The following is a 20,936-nucleotide window of genomic DNA, read 5'->3' on the forward strand; positions in this document are numbered from 1 at the left end:
TCTCACAGTTTGTGAGTTCGAGCCCCAAGTTGGGTTTTGTGCTGACAGCATGGTGCCTGCTTTGGATCCTCTGGCTTTGTCTCTCTCTCTCTCTCTCTCTCTCTCTCTCTCTCTCTCTCTGCTCCTCCCCAACTTGCACCCTCTCTGTCTCAAAAATAAACATTGAAGAAATACTAAAAAAAACAGAAGGATATATAAACACACTATGATAAGTACAAACATGATTGTGTATTATTTTTTTCTCACAGATTTCATACTTATTTTCTTCTGTTTTATTTATTTTTTTATATGATATCCAAAAGCCCAAGGAGTCTTTTTTTTTTTTTTAAGAGAGGGAGAGAGAGCAGGGGAGAGGGGAAGGAGACTCCCACAACCCTGGGAGCATGACCTGAGCTGCTATCAAGAGTCAGATGCTCAGCTGAACCTGAGATACCCAGGTGCCCCTTTATTTATTTTCTTTTAAAAACAAGCTGTCATTAGTAGGTAATCTTTATTATTTTTAGTTAAGAATATATATATTTAAATGTGTGTTTATTTTTGAGGTGGGGGGGCAAAGGGAGGGGGAGACAGAACCCCAAGTAGGCGCTATGCTGTCAGCGCAGAGCCTGATGTGGGGCTCAAACACTCGAACTGTGCGATAATGACCTGAGCCAAAATCAAGAGTTGAACAGTTAACCGACTGAGCCACCCAGGCACCCTAAGAAGATATATTTCGTATTTGTATGCTGTTAAGCATTGTAGACACAAATCAAGTAAGACATAGTGCCTGTCCTCAAGGATCTTAAAGACTAATGGGGACCTGGCAAGTAAACAATCTGCTTTTGTTCGTTAGCAAGAAATGCCCAAAGGCGATTTAAAATACTTGGCTGTGGGGCACCTGGATGGCTCAGTTGGTTAAGCACCGACTGTTGATTTGAGCTCAGGTCATGATCTCAGGGTTTGTGAGATCAAGCCCTGTGCTGGGCACCGTGTTGGGCGCCACACTAACAGCTTGGAGACTGCTTGGGATTCTCTTGCTCCCTCACTGCCCCTCCCCTGCACTCGCTTGCTCTCTCTCTCCTCCGTTGTATTACCTCTCTCTTTCTCAATAAATAAATAAACTTAAAAAAATTTTAAATACTTGGTTGTTGGTGGCTTTAGACATTATGGTAGGTATGAAGTTCTGTATTTGATAGGATGAATTGGATGTATAATTAACTGCTAGAGCTGGAATTGTAGAATTGTTCCAAGAGAACATAGATTGGCTTTTAAGGTGTTTCTAATTTTCACTGTCCCTGTTGAAGCATATACATGCTTTTGCATGTATGGAAAGTTAAATGTTTATTTTGAGAGAGAGAGGGTGAGTGGGGGAGGGACAGAGAGAGAGAGAGAAAGAATCTCAGCAAGTTCCACTGTCAGCACAGAGCTCGACATGGGGCTTGAAGTCACCAACTGTGTGATCATGACCCGAGCTGAAATCAAGAGTCAGATCCTTAACCCACTGAGCCACCCAGGCACCCATATGGAAAGTTATATTAAATCAGATATGATCAGATATGGTATCTATTCTGCAGTGTAAGATTTTTAAAAGACCTGTAAAGGAAAAGGATAAAGATATCTCAGTATCAGGTAAGCTTCATAAAAATTTATTATGGCTCAGGCTTCTTTTGTTTTCTGAAATAAGTTAATTCTTACCCAATTGGATTGAGACCATGGCACCTTTTTGTATTTAAAGTTAGTAAAGTCTGTGCATCTTTAACCAAATAGAGAAAGATTGTCCAAGCAATAACTCAATTTTTATTAAAAAACAGATATGAAATATTAACCATGACTCAAAATAGTACAGTACATAACCTGTGTTGAAGTAATTTGTGCCCTACATATCTGAGATTCTGCAACTTGATGAAATTTCTTTTTTTTTTTTTTTTTTAACTTTTTTTATCTCAAGGCGTTTTGTACCTGGTCTCCAGCAGTTTCTGAAATGTGTACTTTAAAAAAAAAAACCTTTGTAGCCGTAGGCTCATAATAATTTCTTACTTATATTGGGTTGTAATTATAAAGTACTTTGTCACATTAACTCATTTGGTCATCACAGCAACTCTGTGCTTTGTTTCTCAAATGAATCATTCTGGTAAACACGAATTCTTCGTAGACAGGAGGCTAAGGACTTGAGGCTTTGAGTGGATAATTAATTCAAGTTGTGAAGGTTTGAGAATGGTGTGTACATTTTTGCCACTGACATGGTGGAGGTGGGCCTGTTTTTAGGAATAAGACAAATGGTAAAACCCAGAGACTCAGTCTGAACAAGTGAAATTCTCCTTTGTTTATAGTTGTAAATTAAAGCCTTTTTCGGGTGGGGGTGAAGGAGTGGGAGGGAGGAGTTTCATTAGGTGTTCTAAGAAAGCCAGGTTGTTCCTTCTTAATTCTCTTATACCACTCTCCCACAAACCACGCTCCCCCCTGCCCCGCGAGCCCAACTCCTTTGTCCCTCCATTCCTGCCCCGAGTGGTTAATGCTGTGGGTAAGGGTGGGCTCTGAATATGTATGTTAATAAGTAATAAATAAAAAAGTACCACTGCAAACGATAACAATATTGCTAGGCCCTTTAGAGATTAGTATCTCACAAGAAACTCTCTGCTTTTTAATTATATAGGGATTTTTTTTTTCTTTAATCTCTATGTCCAATGGGAGGCTTGAACTCATGACTGACCCCGAGATCAAGAATTGCATGCTTTACTGACTGAGCTAGCCAGGCACCTCAGTCTTTTTTTCCCCCAATGATATTTATTTTCCAACTTTATTGAGGTGTAATTGACAAAAATTGTTTATATTTAAGGAGTACAATGTGATGGTTTGATATATGTATAAATTGTGAAATGATTACCATAGTCAAGAAGTTAACTAACACATTTATCACCTCACGTAGCTACTTTATTTATTTTTTATTAAGAACACTTAATATCTACTCTCTTAGGAAATTTCAAGTGTACAACACAGTATTATTAACTATAGTTACCATGCTGTACAGAACTTACTCATAACTGAAAGTCTGTATCCTTTGACCAGAAACTTGTTAAGAACATTAATTTTTTTTTAAAACTTAACTTGGATCAAGAGTTTAGTCAAATGTTGCAGAAAATTTCTTTTTTTTTTTCAATATATGAAGTTCATTGTCAAATTGGTTTCCATACAACACCCAGTGCTCATCCCAAAAGGTGCCCTCCTCAATACCCATCACCCACCCTCCACTCCCTCCCACCCCCCATCAACCCTCAGTTTGTTCTCAGTTTTTAAGAGTCTCTTATGCTTTGCAGAAAATTTCTAAAACAAAAATGTGTGAATGATGTGAAAAGTTATTGATTACTACTAACGCCAATGGAGAGCTATTGTTTTTCCATGAAAAACATCCTAGGAAGAGTAATTCCATGGTGTAGTGAGCAAGTGGAGAGAAGTGAAGAAGCTAGAAGTCAGGGAAGCACTTTTCAGTGACATAGGGGAGTGTTCATAATTTAAGATGTGAATAGTTTAAGGTAAACCATGTCATTATAGAATGATATGAATTACCTAGTCTGACTCTATCACTTTTATAAGTGGAAAAGCTAAATTTCTATACAATTGAGTGGCTTAGTGAGGATTACAAGTAGAGTTAGGTGCAGAGTCCTGTCTAGATTCAAGTCTTCAGAAATAACAATAAGAGTAAGTGTGGAAATACTCATAAAATTTTAGGCTGTCAGGGAATGATAAGGCATATGTTCATGGTAGCTTTTGAAAATAAATGTGTCTTCTGGTATAAATCTTTTTGGCTTATTACCTGCCATTGTTGTATGATAAACATATAAAATTGTCATCTTTGTGTTTGTTGAGAATGTCATGGAGTTTAAAAAAATAATATAATTTCTGATAAAATATAAGAATGACCTATTCTTTGTATGGGGCACCTGGGTGGCTCAGTCAGTTGAACGTCAGACATCAGCTTAGGTCATGGTCTCATGGTTTGTGAGTGTGAGCCCCGCGTCAGGGTCACTGCTGTCTGTGCAGAGCCTTCTCTGGATCCTCTGTCCCTGCTCTCTCTGCCCCTTCCTGTTTGTTTGTGCTTTCTCTCAAAAATAAATAAATCTTAAAAAAAATGACCTATCCTTTTTGAGTTTCTCAGCCCTCACATAGGTATAAAAAGTTATTTAGCAATGTACTTTTAAGTCGTGTTTCTTGGAAATGTTCTTCAAAGTTGCAGCTTGCAATAAGGCATAAACTGTTTGAGGGTAATTTAGAGGTGGTTTGGGAACACTACTCATTGAAGGATTGGAACCAGCTGTGAGAATTCGATAGGAAATTGTCTTTCCTTCCTGCAATATTTTAGACATATAACTTTACATTTTTAGAGGAAGATTTTAAACATTTGATAAATTATTTATTTTGAAGCTTACCTAATGTTTATTAGAACATTAAGAAGTATTCAAGCTTAATATTATGCATCGTTTAATCTTTTTGTTTGCTTATGGGGGTTATATTTATGAACAATTTTTTTTTTAGTTTTGGGAAAATACATATAAAATATACAATCTCAACCATTTTTATTTTTAGTCATTTATTTAAAATATTTATTTAAAATATTTTTTTAATGTTTATTTTTGAGAGAGAGAGAGAGAGAGAGAGAGTGCAAGTGGGAGAGGGGCAGAGAGAGGGAGACACAGAATCTTAAACAGGCTACAGTCTCTGAGCTGTCAGCACAGAGCCTGATGTGGGGCTCGAACTCATGAACCGTGAGATCATGACCTGAGCTGAAGATCATAAACGATGGAACCACCCAGGTGCCCCTAAAAAATTTAAAATATTAAGTTTTAAATTTTAATTTCAGTATAGTTAACTTACAATATTTTTATTAGTTTCAGGTGTACAATATAGTGGCTCAACAATTCTATACATTACTCAATGCTCACCATAATAAATGTACTCTTTAATCCCCATCACCTATTTCATCCATTCCCCTTACCCATCTCCCAATCTTAGCCATTTCATTTTTTTTAAATCTTTAAAAAATGCTTATTTATTTATTTTTGAGAGAGAGAGGGAGAACGCAAGTGGGGCAAGGGCAGAGAGAGGGGAAGCAAAGAATCCCAAGCAGGCTCCGTGCTGTCAGTGCAGAGCCCAACATGGGGCCTCAACTCACAAACCATGAGACCATGACCTGAGCTGAAATCAAGAGTTGGATGTGCAACCAACTGAGCCACCCAGGTGCTCCCAGTATTAACCATTTAAAAATTTTCAGTTCAGTAGTGTTACATTGTTGTATACTCAGTCTCTAGAACTTTTTCATCTTGCAAAGCAGAAACTATACCCATTAAACATTAATTCCCCATTTTCCCCTTTCTCCCAATTCTGGTAACCACTATGTTACTTTCTATGAATTTGACTGGTCTAGATACCTCATATAATTGAAATCATGCAATATTTTTCTTTTTATGGCTTATTTCACTCAGCATTATTTCCTCCAAGTTCATCCATGTTGTAGTGTGTGTCAGAATTTCCTTCCTTTTTTAAAGAATAATATTCCATTGTATGTATATGCCACATTTTGTTCATTCATTCATTTATCAGTGGACACTTGGGTTGTTCCTGTCTTTTGACTGTTGTGAACAATGCTGCTGTGAACATCTTTGGAGACCCTGCTTTCAGTTCTTTTGTGTATATACTTAAAGGGGAATTGCTGAATCATAAAGTAATTCTATTTTAAATTTTTTGAGGAACTACCATACTGTTTTCCATAGAAGATGTACCATTTCTGTTCAGCGATGCAGAAAGGTTCCATTTTTTTGTACATCCTTGTCAACATTTCTTATTTACTTATTTTTAAAATAATACCCATCCTGTTACTGGTATTTCAATGTGGTTTTGATTCTCATTTCTCTGATGATTAGTAAAGTATCTTTTCATGTACTTGTTGGTCATCTGTATTTCTTCTTTGGAGGAATATCTATTTAGGCCCTGTGCCAATTTTTGAATTGAGTTGTTTGTTTTTTTGTTGTTGAATTGCAGGAATTTTGTTTTTTTGGATGTTAACCCCTTATATATGATTTGCAGACATCTTCTCCCATTCTAGTGGTTGCCTTTTCACTGTGTTGACTCTGTCTTTAAAAAAATTTTTTTTAATGTTTATTTATTTTGAGAGAGAGAGCTCATGTGAGTGGAGGAGGGGCAGAGAAAGAGAGAGAGGGGGAGAGAGAATCCCAAGCAGGCCCTGCACTGCCAGTGTAGAGCCCGATGTGGGGCTCGATCTCACGAACCATGAGATCACAACCTGAAATCAAGAGTTGGGCACTCAACCGACTGAGCCATCCAGGTGCCCCTTGATTCTTTTGATGAGCAGAACAGAATAACATGGTGATTTTTTGAAAACTCAAATCTTATCAAATTACAAGGCTCAGAGCTTAAATTTCAGATTGTTGGCTTTGTATACAATCTGGCTTCTAACTCTCTGGGTAAGAAAAAAATTTTTTTGCACACAAAAATTGTATATACACACAACACACACAACCTTCCTTCCTTTCCTGCCCAGCAATGTAAACTCTGTCCAGGCAAAATTATTTGCAGTTCAGTAACTGTCAGGATTTGTCTTATGCTCTTCTGGATGCCCTCCACATTCACCTGGGGAACCTCTATTTATTTTTCCAAAGGCATCTCAAGCATCTCTTCTATAAAGTCTTTTCTAATCATCCTCTTATTTCCCAGGCAGAGTGGAATTGAGCACTGAACCCTGTGTGTTCTGTCACAGCATCTGAAACATTTTAGTGTTTCCCATTTGTTTACCTGTCAGTTAGTTTTGCTTTATTGGATTGACAGTCCTTGTGAGCTGAGTCTTTGTTATTTTTATTATTGTTATTTTTAAATCTTTAACTGTAGTCCCTGGTATATGGTATGTAATTAACTACTCAATAAATGTTTGTTGAGTGAATGTGTGATGATGAGTAACTGTTGTTAAGTCACTCTATTGGATCTCCAGAGTTATACTAGAATAGACTCTAATTTTGGTTTTCTGTGATACCACACTGGCAACTATTTACAAAATACTTTCTGGGAGAACTTAGCACTCCTTTTCAATTTCTGGTTAGCACTCCCCAGTTTCTCCCCATAATTCATAGCCACTTTGTGGCAGATCGTTATTACTGGGTAGACTTTTGATTATGGCTTATAGTACCATACATATACAACTTCTTAAACTTATGACATCTTTACCCTGGAAAGGTTATTTTTGTTTTGCAAGTCTTTTGAAAACACTTTAAGGATGTGTGTCAGATGGAATTGCTCATGTTATTCCAGATATATTTGCTATCGTTGTTATTGAGGGCAAACTAAAGAGCCTGGGAAATAATCCTTTGGTTGGCATTTAAAACTAAACCAAAACAAAAGCTGGTATCTTTTCCCCTCTTCCATTAAGACTAGCTCTTGTTATGAATTCTTATTATAAATGACTTCATTGAAGTCTCGTAGCTTATGGTGTGCCCTGGCATGAAAATCATGAAAATATTTTACTGTTAGAGCAAATTTCACACTAAGCCATATTTCAAAAAGCCATTAGTAGAAGTTTTGGAAAAAGAACAGTCACCATCAAGTGATATGCTGCTAAAAGATGGATTGCTACTATTCTAGATGATTTAGTTGTGCCAGTTATATGAGCCTTTTATGAGTTATGCCCTACATGATTTCCAGTAAAACTTTGATTTTAAATGTAAACAACATTTATTTAAACATTTAATTCACTGCTGATGTAAATATTAAATTGTTCTGTCTTCTTGTAAGTTTTTACTTGACATGTCAGAAATTGTCTATATATAGGCATATTGTGCATTGAATTTAGTGAAATAATTTTCATCCCTCTTTTTGGTGACAGTGTTTCTGTTTCCTGAGTGATGAAAAAGTAATTAGTTATGAAATGAGACACTGACTATAATAGAATCTTCTTGAAGGGAAACATTTGAACTATTCTCCTGTTTTCTGCAAGAGTACTTACTTAGTACTTATACATGAGCTTTTATTGCTTACAAATATTGTCAACTGCAAAGGGAGCAGTGGCTTACAATTTAATATAGGGGTAGTCCAGAATTCATTTGTTTGACTTTCAAATTATTTTGGAATTTGTGTTGGAATATTGGTATCTCTGAAATCAAGGTATGTGCAGCACTTTCCAAAGCATAGTAAAGCATACCGTAACATCTTGTCTTGAAATAAACTGTAAACTCTCCAGCACTTACTGTGAGGTTAGAGTTCTTGTTCAGTGCCTGTGGTTTCCTAATCTCCTTCTTAAATGCACTGTGGTGGTAATAGATTATAGTAATCTCTCAGATGCAGGCAGTCTAAAACAAAATTGCCTTTATTTCTCTATACCTGCAACTTTATTAAAAAAAATTTTTTTTAAGTAATCTCTACACCCAACACTGTATATTCCCCACTGGAATTTGTGACCCGGAGATCAAGGGTCGCATGTTGTACCCACTGAGCCAGCCAGGCACCCCTAAACTTGTAGCTTTACATCTGTTTTTTAGTCTGGGATATAATCATTTGGTTGTGAACGGTTTTTTGTTTTTAAGTTTATTTATTTTGAGAGAGAGAGAGAGAATTGGGGAGGGGGCAGAGAGAGAGGGGAGAGAGAGAATCTCAACTAGGTTCTGTGCTGTTAGTGCAGAGCCCAGTGTGGGACGCAAACTCATGAACTGTGAGATCATGACTTGAGCCAGAACCAAGAGTCAGATGCTTAACCAACTGAGCCACCCTGGCACCTCAGTTTTTACTTTTTGAAAACCTCAGTTATCCCTGAGTGTCGCTTACCTGGCTGATCTGGTGGATAGCATCTGCTCTTCTTTATGGACACAAACATCAATGTTTAAAGGTAAAGTAAAAATTACAATCTAGTGTGATCTACAAGGTAGATATTAGGCTATTAATTAATTCCAAGACACTTTTGTGTGTGTCTGCCGTCCACCATCTGTTTTGTGGTTTGGGGATCCAGAGATGATAATAGATATACACAATCTTTGAGAAGTGTCCGTTTTGCAATTTGGTTAGGGAGTGGTTGGGATGGAAATAGGTAAAAAATTGCAGTGGATTTTGGGGGTGGCTACCAACTGGCTCAGTTGGTAGAGCATCCAACTTTTGATCCCAAGGTCATGAGTTCAAGCCCCATGTTGGACGTGGAGCCTACTTAAAAGAAAAAGTTTAAAAAAAATTATAACGGATTTTGATAAATTCTATGATAGAGATAGGGAGAGGTTGTCTCCTTATCTGAGACATGAGAGTGCATTAGAAGGGCCATTTAACCCAGAGTTTGAACTGTTGAGAAATGCTTCCAGTAGCAGGTCACATCTGAATTGAGTCTTAAAGGATGAGTAGGAATTAGCCTGGTAAGGAGAAAGAGAAACCTGGAAATAGATTAAGTTGATATGACCAGAGAGGTAGGAGGTAAGTCTAAGGATAAACAGTGGCTGTCATTTATTGAGTACCTACTTTGTGCTCAACACTGCATTATAAGGCTTAAACCACTTACCAGTAACCTAAAGGGCAAGTGCTGTTATCCTCAGTTCACAAATGAGGAAATAGAGTCATAACTATCCTGGAGTTATGACAAGGTTAAGGAGTGGCAGGGCTAGATTCAAAAGCCCAGCTTTTCTTGGGCCACCTGGCTTGCTCAGTCAGTAGAGCATGCAACTCTTGGTCTTGGGATTATGAGTTCAAGACCCATGTTAGATGTATAACTTATTTAAAAATAAAATATAATGTTAAAAAATGTTAGACCTTATATAAACATATAAATAAAAACCCTAGCTTTTCTGGCTTCTTGTCTAGGCTGCTTCCTCCCAGGAGAGAACAATTTCAAGATGGAAGAAATAGTTAAGTAGTTATGTTGTTGAAAGGTCAGTTATGCAGGTTAAGTTCTGAAAAGTGTCCAGGGGCATTTATAGTGACGTGTTTGTTTATTCATGAGATATTTACAGACAGTCTCTTAAGTGCCAAGAACTGTGCTAGGCATTAGGAATAAAAGAACACGTGCCTGAGTGATAGAGGTAGAAGGAAGAGAGGAAGTAGAGACATTTGAGTGAAAACTGTCATATAAAGAAGCTTAATTGCAAAGAAAAAGATAATGATACAGCAGTAAATGTGGGGGAAATTGCTGTGTGTGTGTGTGTGTGTGTGTGTGTGTGTGTGTGTGTGTGTGTGTGTAATATGGGAAGTACTTTAATTGTTTATGTGCTGAGGAGAAAGAGCCATAGCAGGAGAAAAGTTTATGATGAAATAGAACTTGCGATTGATTGATTCATCAAGGATGCTAAAGAATGAGGGGAGACAGGGACCAAAGTCTGTTAGACTGCACATATTTAGTTAAGTAGATTGCAAGATGATCCTAACATGAATTTGGAATGGCCCTAAAATTTGAGTATGATTACCCTCCTCTTGGATAATGGAAACTTGACTAAACAATGAAACTTCTTGCTCAGATTATCACTGTGACCCCCTTATGTCTGATTTATGCATCCATCTTCTCTCTTCCTCAGTTATCCTGCCCATACCCCCGGTCTACCATAGCATTTCTTATATTGAATTAGACTGATTGGCCACCTCCTCTTCCCCAGACCATATGCTTCTTGGGAGGGAGAATGGTAGAGGTTATGTCTAATGCTACCCATCTGGTATAATCTCACTTTAAATAAATGCTTAGGGGCGCCTGGGTGGCGCAGTCGGTTAAGCGTCCGACTTCAGCCAGGTCACGATCTTGCGGTCTGTGAGTTCGAGCCCCGCGTCAGGCTCTGGGCTGATGGCTCAGAGCCTGGAGCCTGTTTCTGATTCTGTGTCTCCCTCTCTCTCTGCCCCTCCCCCGTTCATGCTCTGTCTCTCTCTGTCCCAAAAATAAATAAACGTTGAAAAAAAATTTAAATAAATGCTTATTTATTTAACTGAGTCAGTAAATGACTCAGTTCCTTATTTGTGTCATTTTTGAACGGGAGGTTTTAGTTTTATAAACTTTTAAGGGTTGAAAGGTATATATCTACCCTGTGCAGATTTTGTTGCCTATTAAAAAAAATTTTTTTATACATTTATTCGTTCTTGAGAGACAGAGAGCACAAGTTGGGGGGGGGGGGCAGAGAGAGAGAGGGAGACATAGAATCTGAAGCAGGCTCCAGGTTCCAAGCTGTCAGCACAGAGCCCGATGCAGGACTCGAACTCATTAGCTGTGAGATCATGACCTGAGCCGAAGTCGGATGCCCAACCGACTGAGCCACCCAGGTGCCTCTGTTGCCTATTTTAAATTAAGTACATAAGCACTTTAAATTATGCCCAATTTTCAGTGAAGAGAGGACTTCAAATATTTTGAATGCTGAGAAGACCTTATGGTTTCATACAACCTAAAACGTTTCTTGGGTTTATCTTTTTTGAGATTTAATATAAATTTATTATCAGCTCAACAATTGTAATTTATCTAGAAGTGCAGAAATAAGCTATCTTCACAATTTTCATTTCCTGTTTTTTTTTTTTAAAACTTTGTGTTAAAAAGCTAGCGATGCTATTTTTAAAAATTGTGTCTCCTGTAGATGTAGTATGTAGTTCCCCCCCACACCCTAAATACATTGGTTACTCATTGATGTCATGGAATTTTCTTTTCTCAGAATCCTGTCCAAAAGATTCCTGACTCTCATGAAATAACTCTAAAGCATGGCACTAAAACAGTAAGTTTGAAAAATTTGATTCTTTCCTTTCAGTAACAAGGCTCTCATGTTAAAGTGAACCGATGATACATTTGTATGAAGGCTAATTATACAATCAACTGATAACACAACAGCTATAGACATTAAAGAAAAAGAAAGATTACATTTCTATTCAATCAAAATAACCATTGTGTTTCATTTAAAATAGGAACACTTATTATTGTCATTGTTATTGTTGGCTTTAAAACCTTTTGCTTTGATATAGGAACATTACAAGTGAAAAAAAGAAATGAAACTAAAATACAGTTTTCCTTTTTATGGTGTGGGAAAATTTCTCATTACTCTTAGCTTTATTTCTGTATCAGTAAAAGGCCCGAGTTTGTTTTTTAGATGTACATTGAGATAAGAAATGAACATAAAATAGTTACTGTATTGTTGTAAGGTTATATTACTTAGAATTACAGATTTCTATTTTTGTATTGTTATATTTATGTTACTTAAAGATTTAATAATATAAAATTTGAGTCATAAGATGGACTCATTTTATTGTAAAACCATTAAAAAGTGGTAGTAGAATGAATGAAACATATTACAAATGAAAGAATAAAATCATCTTGCTTTTTCTTTTCAATGAAACTGCCTTTTTCTAGGTGTCTAACACCTAGAAAGTAGGAAAATACATCCCATAATGAGGAAAACATGGATCGGTAGTTATAGACCCAGAAATTACACAAATGATGGAACTAATAAAGATATTAAAACAGTGACATTCTTCTTGCCAAATGTTTTGCCTTTGAAAATACTATTTTCATAAAAATATTTGTTACGGTATAGTGGGTTTATCATTATTTTATTTATTAAATATTTTTTGATGTTTATTTATTTTTGAGAGATAGAACACAAGCAGGGCAGGGGCAGAGAGAGAGGGAGACAGAGAATCCGAAGCAGGCTCTGTGCCGTCAGTGCAAAGCCTGACAATGGGGCTTGAACCCACGAGAGCTGTGAGATCATGACCTGAGCCGAAGTCCGAAGTCTGATGCTCATCTGACTGAGCCATCCAGGCGCCCCTATTGTTATTTTATTTTATTTTTATTTTTATTTTTATTTTTTTTAAAGGCTTACCTTTAATTTTTTATTTATTTTTATTTTTTAACGTTTATTTATTTTTGAGACAGAGAGAGGCAGAGCATGAACAGGGGAGGGGCAGAGAGAGAGAGGGAGACAAAGATCTGAAACAGGCTCCAGGCTATGAGCTTGTCAGCACAGAGCCTGACATGGGGCTCGAACTCACGGACTGTGAGATCATGACCAGAGCCGGTCAGAAGCTTAACCGACCGAGCCACCCAGGCGCCCCAACCCCTATTGTTATTTTATTTATTTATTTATTAAAAAAAATTTTTTTTTTTTCAACGTTTATTTATTTTTGGGACAGAGAGAGACAGAGCATGAACGGGGGAGGGGCAGAGAGGGAGGGAGACACAGAATCAGAAACAGGCTCCAGGCTCTGAGCCTTCAGCCCAGAGCCCGACGCGGGGCTCGAACTCCCGGACCGCGAGATCGTGACCTGGCTGAAGTCGGACGCTTAACCGACTGCGCCACCCAGGCGCCCCCCTATTGTTATTTTAAATGAAGTGAACAATAAGTACTTTTAAATGTCTTAGTTAAAATTTTTACTGTGGTAAATATTGAAACACATAACTCACATAAACAAATGCTTTTTGGGGTCCTCAAAAGACTTAAATAGTGTAAAGTATCTTAAAACCAAAGTTTCTGAGAACTGCTGCTTTAAGAAACCATTTCCATCTAATTTGTGATATTATATCTACTTTATATGAAATCAGACTTTTGGTATTTTTATTATGAAATTATGATGGAATTTTACTAATTTTCATGTTTTTAAGCAAATTAGGAAAGGAATTACAGACTATTAGTACTTAAACAGAAGCTTCCCTGTCACTTGAGAGATTTTTTACTGAATGAGTTCATGGGTTTCACGCATGTCTTAGTTAAATATTTATATTTTTTAGTAGAATTTTATCTTTGAAAAAAGAAATAGAATTAGAAATATACTGCCAACTTGTTTTACACATTAAAAGTCAGAGCTTCTAATTGTACTGTTAGGGTACCTGATCTTTTTGCAGTCCTGCCTTTGCCCTGCATTTATTTCATCTTATATATGTCAGAGATTAGCAAGGTGACTCTTTTGCCTGGTTGGTTTTTTCAGCTAGTTATTGTAAAATATTTACACATTCACAGAAGAATAGAGGATACTAAGAGGAATCCCGTATATTTACTTCTGAGCCTTACCAGTTCTCTACATTAGGCCAGTCTTTGTTTCCTGTACTTTACGTTTCTAGTGTCTCCCACCAATATACCCACCTTTCCATTCCTTAACAGGACCTAGAGATGGTTTCCTTTGTTTCCTACCAGATATTCCAAATCATTTCTTAGCTGTGTTCCTTTAAACCCCAGAAATCCAGTTCCAACTTTTTTAAAGGCCGTATGTTAATTTGGGTCAAAGTCATGAGTCAACATCTACCTCTCCTTTCATTAATATAGTGACATACTGTTAATTTCTCTTTCTTAATGAAAGAATTCACAGCCAGGACAAAGAACACTTTTTAGGGGAAGAGCTGCTTCTTTCCAGGTTTCCTTTTGAGCACATTCTTCCCAGCTTGCACTGAACTCCAAACAACTCCCTGGAATTTGGAGGCTGTTGGCTCCCCACAGGCCTTTCCGCTTCCCCAGGAGGACTCAACCAAGGATGCCTGCAGCCAGTCAGCCAGTCATTAGTTCTCCCATCCTGACTGCAGGCCTTTGCCCCTGCTGCTCCACACTGAAGATTGCAGCAAGGAGGAGGAGCTTCCACCCTTGCGGGGAGGACAGGCAGGGAAGAGACAAGCCACAAATGAATTTGCAGTTTCGAGTTCTACTGTAATGGGATGAACACTGGTGTGGTCAGTCGTATCAGGAAGAAGGCACCCTTTTAATTGTAATAGGAGGGTGGAAAGATAGAATGGGCATGGGGGCAAGTAAGTTTGTGGTTGGTAGTAGCAGGACTCACTTCTTAGACTTCGAAAGCTACTGTTTATTTTTGGTTTTTGTTGTTGTAGGTTTTAAGATACATAATTGTTCAGACATAAGAAATGACTTAGTTCTCATTTGTATGCTTTCTTTGACACATTTAAAGTGGTACGTGTCTAATTTAAACGTATAATTTATTAATTATGTTCATGTATAATTCCCTTATCTTCTGAAATCAGTGTTTATAGGTGGTGATTGAAGTGAGTATAAATTATTTTGTAACTATCTGGTTTTAATTGTAGTAATTCTGTTACATTTAATAACATTCCAAGGGTATTAGGAGAACTGATTTATAGTTGCTTCCTTTATATGAAACTTTGATCCTTTTACTCTCTCGTATACACAGTAATCACATTATTTCTTTTTTTGTTGTTTTCATTCCACATATTAATTCTTTTGTTCTGTTTTTTGTTTTGTTTTACACATTAATTATTTCAAATGCATTTTTTTTTTTTTTTCCTTCTGAGAGGGAAGTAGATTCAGGGACTTCCTTCTTAAGAATAGTAGGTTACCAGTTGGACACTCACATGTGCATTGGACCTACGAAAGTTCATGTGGAAGGCAGTTATCTTTTGGAACCAATATAAAAGTGCTATTATAATGTAGTTAGTCACTTATAAATTCAGCTTTAAAAATAATTGTTTAAGGTGATCATATTGAGTCAGTTAGCCATATACAGAAGAAAATAATTTCTACTTTGTCCTACTTGATTAAATAGATTTCTTAACATTCCCATTGGCATTTTCTCATTTTGGTAATTTTAGATTCATGTGGTATTTAGTTAGTGGTAGTTAAAATATTTCAAAAGGTTTCCTTAAAATCTTTTTTATTAAGAAAGCTGAATTATTTATGGGGTTTGGTAGATAAATTGGGACAAAGCTGGCAATTACATTAAGTTAAAATATTATTTTATTTCAAAAGAAATAATATTCATAATAGTAACAAAGTCAAATAATATAGAAGATGCTATCCAGTTCCGCTTTTTAGAAGTAACAACAGCTTGTGGTCTGTACTTCCAATACCTATAAGAGGTAAGGTTAGAGAAAGGAAATGCAGGTTATTATAGAATATAAGTAGCTTTTCTCCAGTTAATTATTATTATTATTTTTTTACAGGTTTCTGCTTTGGGTCTGGATCCCTCAGGTGCCCGTTTGGTGACTGGAGGATATGACTATGATGTTAAGTTTTGGGATTTTGCTGGAATGGATGCCTCTTTTAAGGCATTTCGATCCCTTCAGCCCTGTGAATGGTATGTATTGCACAACTTAATGCCTTCATATTTGCAGACAGAGTAATTCCATCTATAATGCTTTGTAGGAAAATACACTGTTTATATGACTGTATTTACCTTCATTATTCAAATGAAAGAAAAATGTACCTTGAGTTTCTCTCCTTTAGTTTCATTAAACCATGAAAACTTTAAAGACATTTTCAGTCTTTTGTTGTTTTGTAAAAAATATTTGTATTTAGAGATTATTACCTTTCCTAGTTTATTTTAATACTCCAGTAAATACCATGAAATGTTACATATACGTGTATGATGTATGTTAAGCCAATAACCAGGTGCTAGTCAGTGCTCCATTGCGTAGGTATGGCCAGCTAGCATTATATCAGAAAGGGCTTTACATGTTGTTACCACAGCTACCCTCTTTTTTTCTGTTTTTGACCACATCTGATCTGTTAGTATATTGGATATCAAAAATAGATTTTTATTGGTGAAACTGATATCTTGTTAACTTGCATAATGTATGTTGGAAATGAGCTCTTATTGACTAAATGTAAATACATTCAAGATATGTGAATTAGATGAAATTAATAGAGGCCCAATTTTCTACTCTTGCATGAATGGAGTTTGTATCTAAACGTGGCTCTGGCCAGTTTTGTATAGATCATACTGATTTGTAAATTTTGAAGTCATAACTCTTAAGCTATCTTCAGTAAAGATTTGAGGGTTCCCTAAGTGAACATAGATCTCTGATTAGTTGAAAGGATTTAGTTGGAAAATTTTTTTTTTTGGTGTTTATTTATTTTTGAGAGAGAGAGAGAGGGACAGAGTCCAAGCTGGGGAGGGGCAGAGAGAGAGGGAGACACAGAGTCTGATGCAGGCTCTGAGCTGTCAGCACAGAGCCCGATGCGGGGCTCAAACTCAAGAACTGTGAGATCATGACCTGAGCCAAAGTCAGACGCTTAACCGACTGAGCCACCCAGATGCCCCGGAAAAAAAAATTTTAAAAACAGGATATTCCCAGTGATGGCTGTATTTAATAAAGCTCTCATTATTTAAAATAGTTAATTTGGTATCTTGAGTTAGTATGATGACTTAAAAAAATTTTTTTTTTTAACATTCAGTTTTGAGAGAGAGAGAGAGACAGAGTGTGAGTGGGAGACGGGCAGAGAGGGAGGGAGACACAGTCTGAAGCAGGCTCCAGGCTCTGAGCTGTCAGCACAGAGCTGAACGTGGGGCTCTAACTCACTGACTGTGAGCTCATGATCCGAGCTGAAGTCGGACGCTCGACTGAGTGAGCCACCCAGCGCCCCAGTATGATGACTTTTTAAAAATACAATGTTATAACCTTATTCCTATATGGTATTCTCTTGGTTTGTATAGGGATTGTGTTCCCGTTCTGCTTTTTTCTTTTTTAATATTTATTTGTTTATTTTAAGAGAGAGACAGAGGGACAGGAGAGAACCCCAAGCAGGCTCTGCTCTGACAGCCTCACGAACTGTGAGATCATGCCCTGAGCTGTAATCAAGAGTCAGATGCTTAACCGGCTGAGCCACCCATGCGCCCCTCCCCTTTGCTTTTACAAGTATAAATTCACTTGTTCAGGATTATCCAGTTCTCCATTAATGATCAGCTCTGAATAGAATCGTGCCTTATGAGTGTCAAGCCACTACTCTATTACTAAACTGTGTCATCTGCTACACTGTTGTAATTGAAAATGCAGAAAAGCCCAAGAAAAAGCTTATTTTCTCTTCCATAATTAAATTATTACATCCTACATGTCATAGTGAACTATCAAAGGGTAGATGGGAATAAACAGAATTCTTGACAATCCATACAAGATTAACATAAACTCTACTACTGCAAACATTTTGTGAATGTTCCTATTTTAAATCATGAGGATGGTTTAACTTTGCTATTATTTGTCCCTAATCTCTAAGTAATGCGACTCTGCTTTTTATGACAATATGTATATTACTTAACGTGTATTTTATTATCTCTTTATATATCCATCTGTAATTTACTTTTTACTGTGAAAAATTTCAAACATGGAGGAAAGTAGAGAGATTAGTGAAATAGCCATTTTCTACCTAGATTTAACGGTTACATTTTTCTCTCTTTGCTTCATCTCATTTTTGTAATCTTTGAAGTATTTAAAAGTAAAGACATACATAGCTTTCACTTTGACATAATTCCTCATGAATCTTTAAAAAATATAGACATTTCCCTATATAAATACAGCTCCAATTATTCTAACAAAATTCTTTAGAACTTAATATTTCTAATAATCATTCCATATTTAAATTTCCCCAGTTTATCCTCATACGTGTCGTAATGCTGGCTTGTCAAACATGGATCCAATCAAGTAATACATATCCCATTTCTTTTGTCCGTCTCTGACATATCTTTTAATCTAGAACAGTGTCTCTTTCCAAACCATTTTCTTTCCCATGACTTTATTAAACAGGTCCAGTTGTCCTCTATAAGGTTCTTCCTCCCTGAATTTTCTAATTGTTTCGTTATGGTATCATTTAATTTATTTCTTTGTCTCCGGTATTTCCGATAGAAGGGCCAAAGGCTCGGTTGTAATCTACATTGTATCACATCAAGTGGCATGTATTGTCTAGTTGTTGCTGCTATTTGTGACTAGCAGTTAAGATTAATTCCTGGATTAAGTTGGTGACATTTGATTCCTCCATTGTGAAGTTAGTATTATATACTTGAGATAGGCAAGGACTTTGTGGGGAGATACTTGGTAGCATGGAAATATCTGCATTCTCCTCATCCCTTCACTTAATAAGTTTAGCATCCATTGCTTATTCGTACCTGAATCAGTTATGTCATTGAGGGTTGTAAGTTGGTGATTTTCTAAATTCCATTATTTCATCTACATTTATTTGTGGACACTCTTCTAAAAGAGTGTCCACAAGTAATTTTTAATTTTTAAAAATTTAAAAAAATTTTAATTTTTAATATTAAAAAAACTTTTAAATATTAATTAATTAATTTTTAAATTTACAAGTTAGTTAGCATATAGTGCAACAATGATTTCAGGAGTAGATTCCAGTGATTCATCCCCTGTGTACCACACCCAGTGCTCATCCCAACAAATGTCTTCCATCTAGCCCATCCCCCCTCCCATAATCCCTCCAGCAACCCTCCGTTTGTTCTCTATATTTAAGAGTCTTTTACATTTTGTCCCCCTCCTGTTTTTATATTATTTTTGTTTCCTTTGTGTTCATCTGTTTTGTCTCTTAAATTCTTCATATGAGTGAAGTCATATATTTTCTTTCTCTAATTTTGCTTAGTGTAAAACCATCCAGTTCCATCCATGTAGCTGCAAATGGCAAGATTTCATTCTTTTTGATTGCTGAGTAATATTCCATTGTATAAAAATACCACATCTATCCATTCATCTGTCCGTGGACATTTGGGCTCTCTCCATACTTTGGCTATTGTCGATAGGCTATAAACGTTGGGGTGCATGTGCCCCTTTGAAACAGCACACTTGTATCCCTTGGATAAATACCTAGTAGGGCAGTTGCTGGGTTGTAGGGTAGTTCTATTTTTCACTTTTGAGGAACCTCCATACTGTTTTCCAGAGTGGCTGCACCAGTTTGCATTCCCGCTGGCAGTGCAAAAGAGATCCTCTTTCTCTGCATCCTTGCCAACATCTGTTGTTGCCAGAGTTGTTAATGTTAGCCATTCTGACAGGTGTGAGGTGATATCTTATTGTAGTTTTAATTTGTATTTCCCTGTTGATGACTGATGTTGAGCATTTTTTCATGTGTCGGTTGGCCATCAGGATGTCTTCTTTGGAGAAGTGTCTATTCATGTTTTCTGCCATTTCTTCACTGGATTATTTGTTTTTTGGGTGTTGAGTTTGATAATTTCTGTATAGATTTTGGATACTAATCCTTTATCTGATATGTCGTTTGCAAATATCTTCTCCAATTCCATTGGTTGCCTTTTGGTTTTGCTGTTTCGTTTGCTGTGCAGAAGCCTTGTATTTCGACGAAGTCCCAATAGTTCATTTTTGCTTTTGTTTCCCTTGCCTCTGGAGACGTGTTGAGTAAGAAGTTGCTGTGGCCAAGGTCAAAGAGGTTTTTGCCTGCTTCCTCCTCGAGGATTTTGATGGCTTCCTGTCTTACATTTAGGCTTTTCATCCATTTTGAGTTTATTTTTGTGTCTGGTGTCAGAAAGTGGTCCAGGTTCATTCTTCTGCATGTTGCTGTCCAGTTTTCCCAGCACCACTTGCTGAAGAGACTGTCTTTATTCCATTGGATATTCAAAGATTAGCTGGCTATACATTTGTGGGTCCATTTCTGGGTTCTCTATTCTGTTCTGAGTGTCTGTTTTTGTGCCAAAGATCTTTTCCTTATTAACTGATGTTATTTGATCACCCTAAAATATAGTTCCTACTGTAAAGGCAGGATAAATACTTGGTTATTTCTTTAATTACCCATTTTCAGTTCAGGGGTTGGTGGTGATAAATGAGTTGTTGCTGTTATTGGTGGTGATTTTTTTTCTTTTTTCTTTTTCCTTTTTGAGTGTCAGTATTTATGATTTAAAAATTTTCATGTGTTCCAGTCAATTGCAGTCATTATTCTTTTCTGATGCTTAAATTGTCCCAGATTTGGCCAGGGGAGTCCCTGATTGCTATGTAGTTTTACATGTATTCATTAGACTTTAAAAGCTTACTTATTTTCTGGCATAACATGATGCAAGCTTCCTGGTACTTCCTTTCTAAGTCCTAGAGTCAGCATTTCCCTGGGAGACTTTTTTTTTTTTTTTTTTTTTTTTTTTTTTTTTTTAGTGGGAATGGTATTTAGAGACCAAATCTGAATGTTATACCTACTCATTAATAGTGGGGTATCATTCCTTTTTGACCTTTTCAGTGGAAAGAGGTGGAAAATACAGGTGTGTGTGTGTGTGTGTGTGTGTGTGTCCATGTTTAA

General features: G+C 36.7%; 1 protein-coding gene across 2 annotated transcripts in view; it reads left to right on the forward strand.

Annotated features, from left to right (window-relative positions):
• WDR70 (WD repeat domain 70) overlaps positions 1–20,936 on the forward strand; it is a 308,347-nt gene that overhangs the window by 43,878 nt on the left and 243,533 nt on the right. For both annotated transcript variants that reach the window (XM_040495635.1, XM_040495647.1), the window contains exons 6-7: positions 11,631–11,690; positions 15,869–16,002. In XM_040495635.1, the coding sequence (XP_040351569.1) occupies positions 11,631–11,690; positions 15,869–16,002 (194 nt within the window). The remainder of the gene's footprint in view (positions 1–11,630; positions 11,691–15,868; positions 16,003–20,936) is intronic.

Source organism: Herpailurus yagouaroundi, unplaced genomic scaffold (genome assembly GCF_014898765.1).
Source record: "Herpailurus yagouaroundi ecotype Mexico unplaced genomic scaffold, PumYag 29, whole genome shotgun sequence".
In the NCBI taxonomy this organism is placed as follows: Eukaryota; Metazoa; Chordata; class Mammalia; order Carnivora; family Felidae; genus Herpailurus; species Herpailurus yagouaroundi.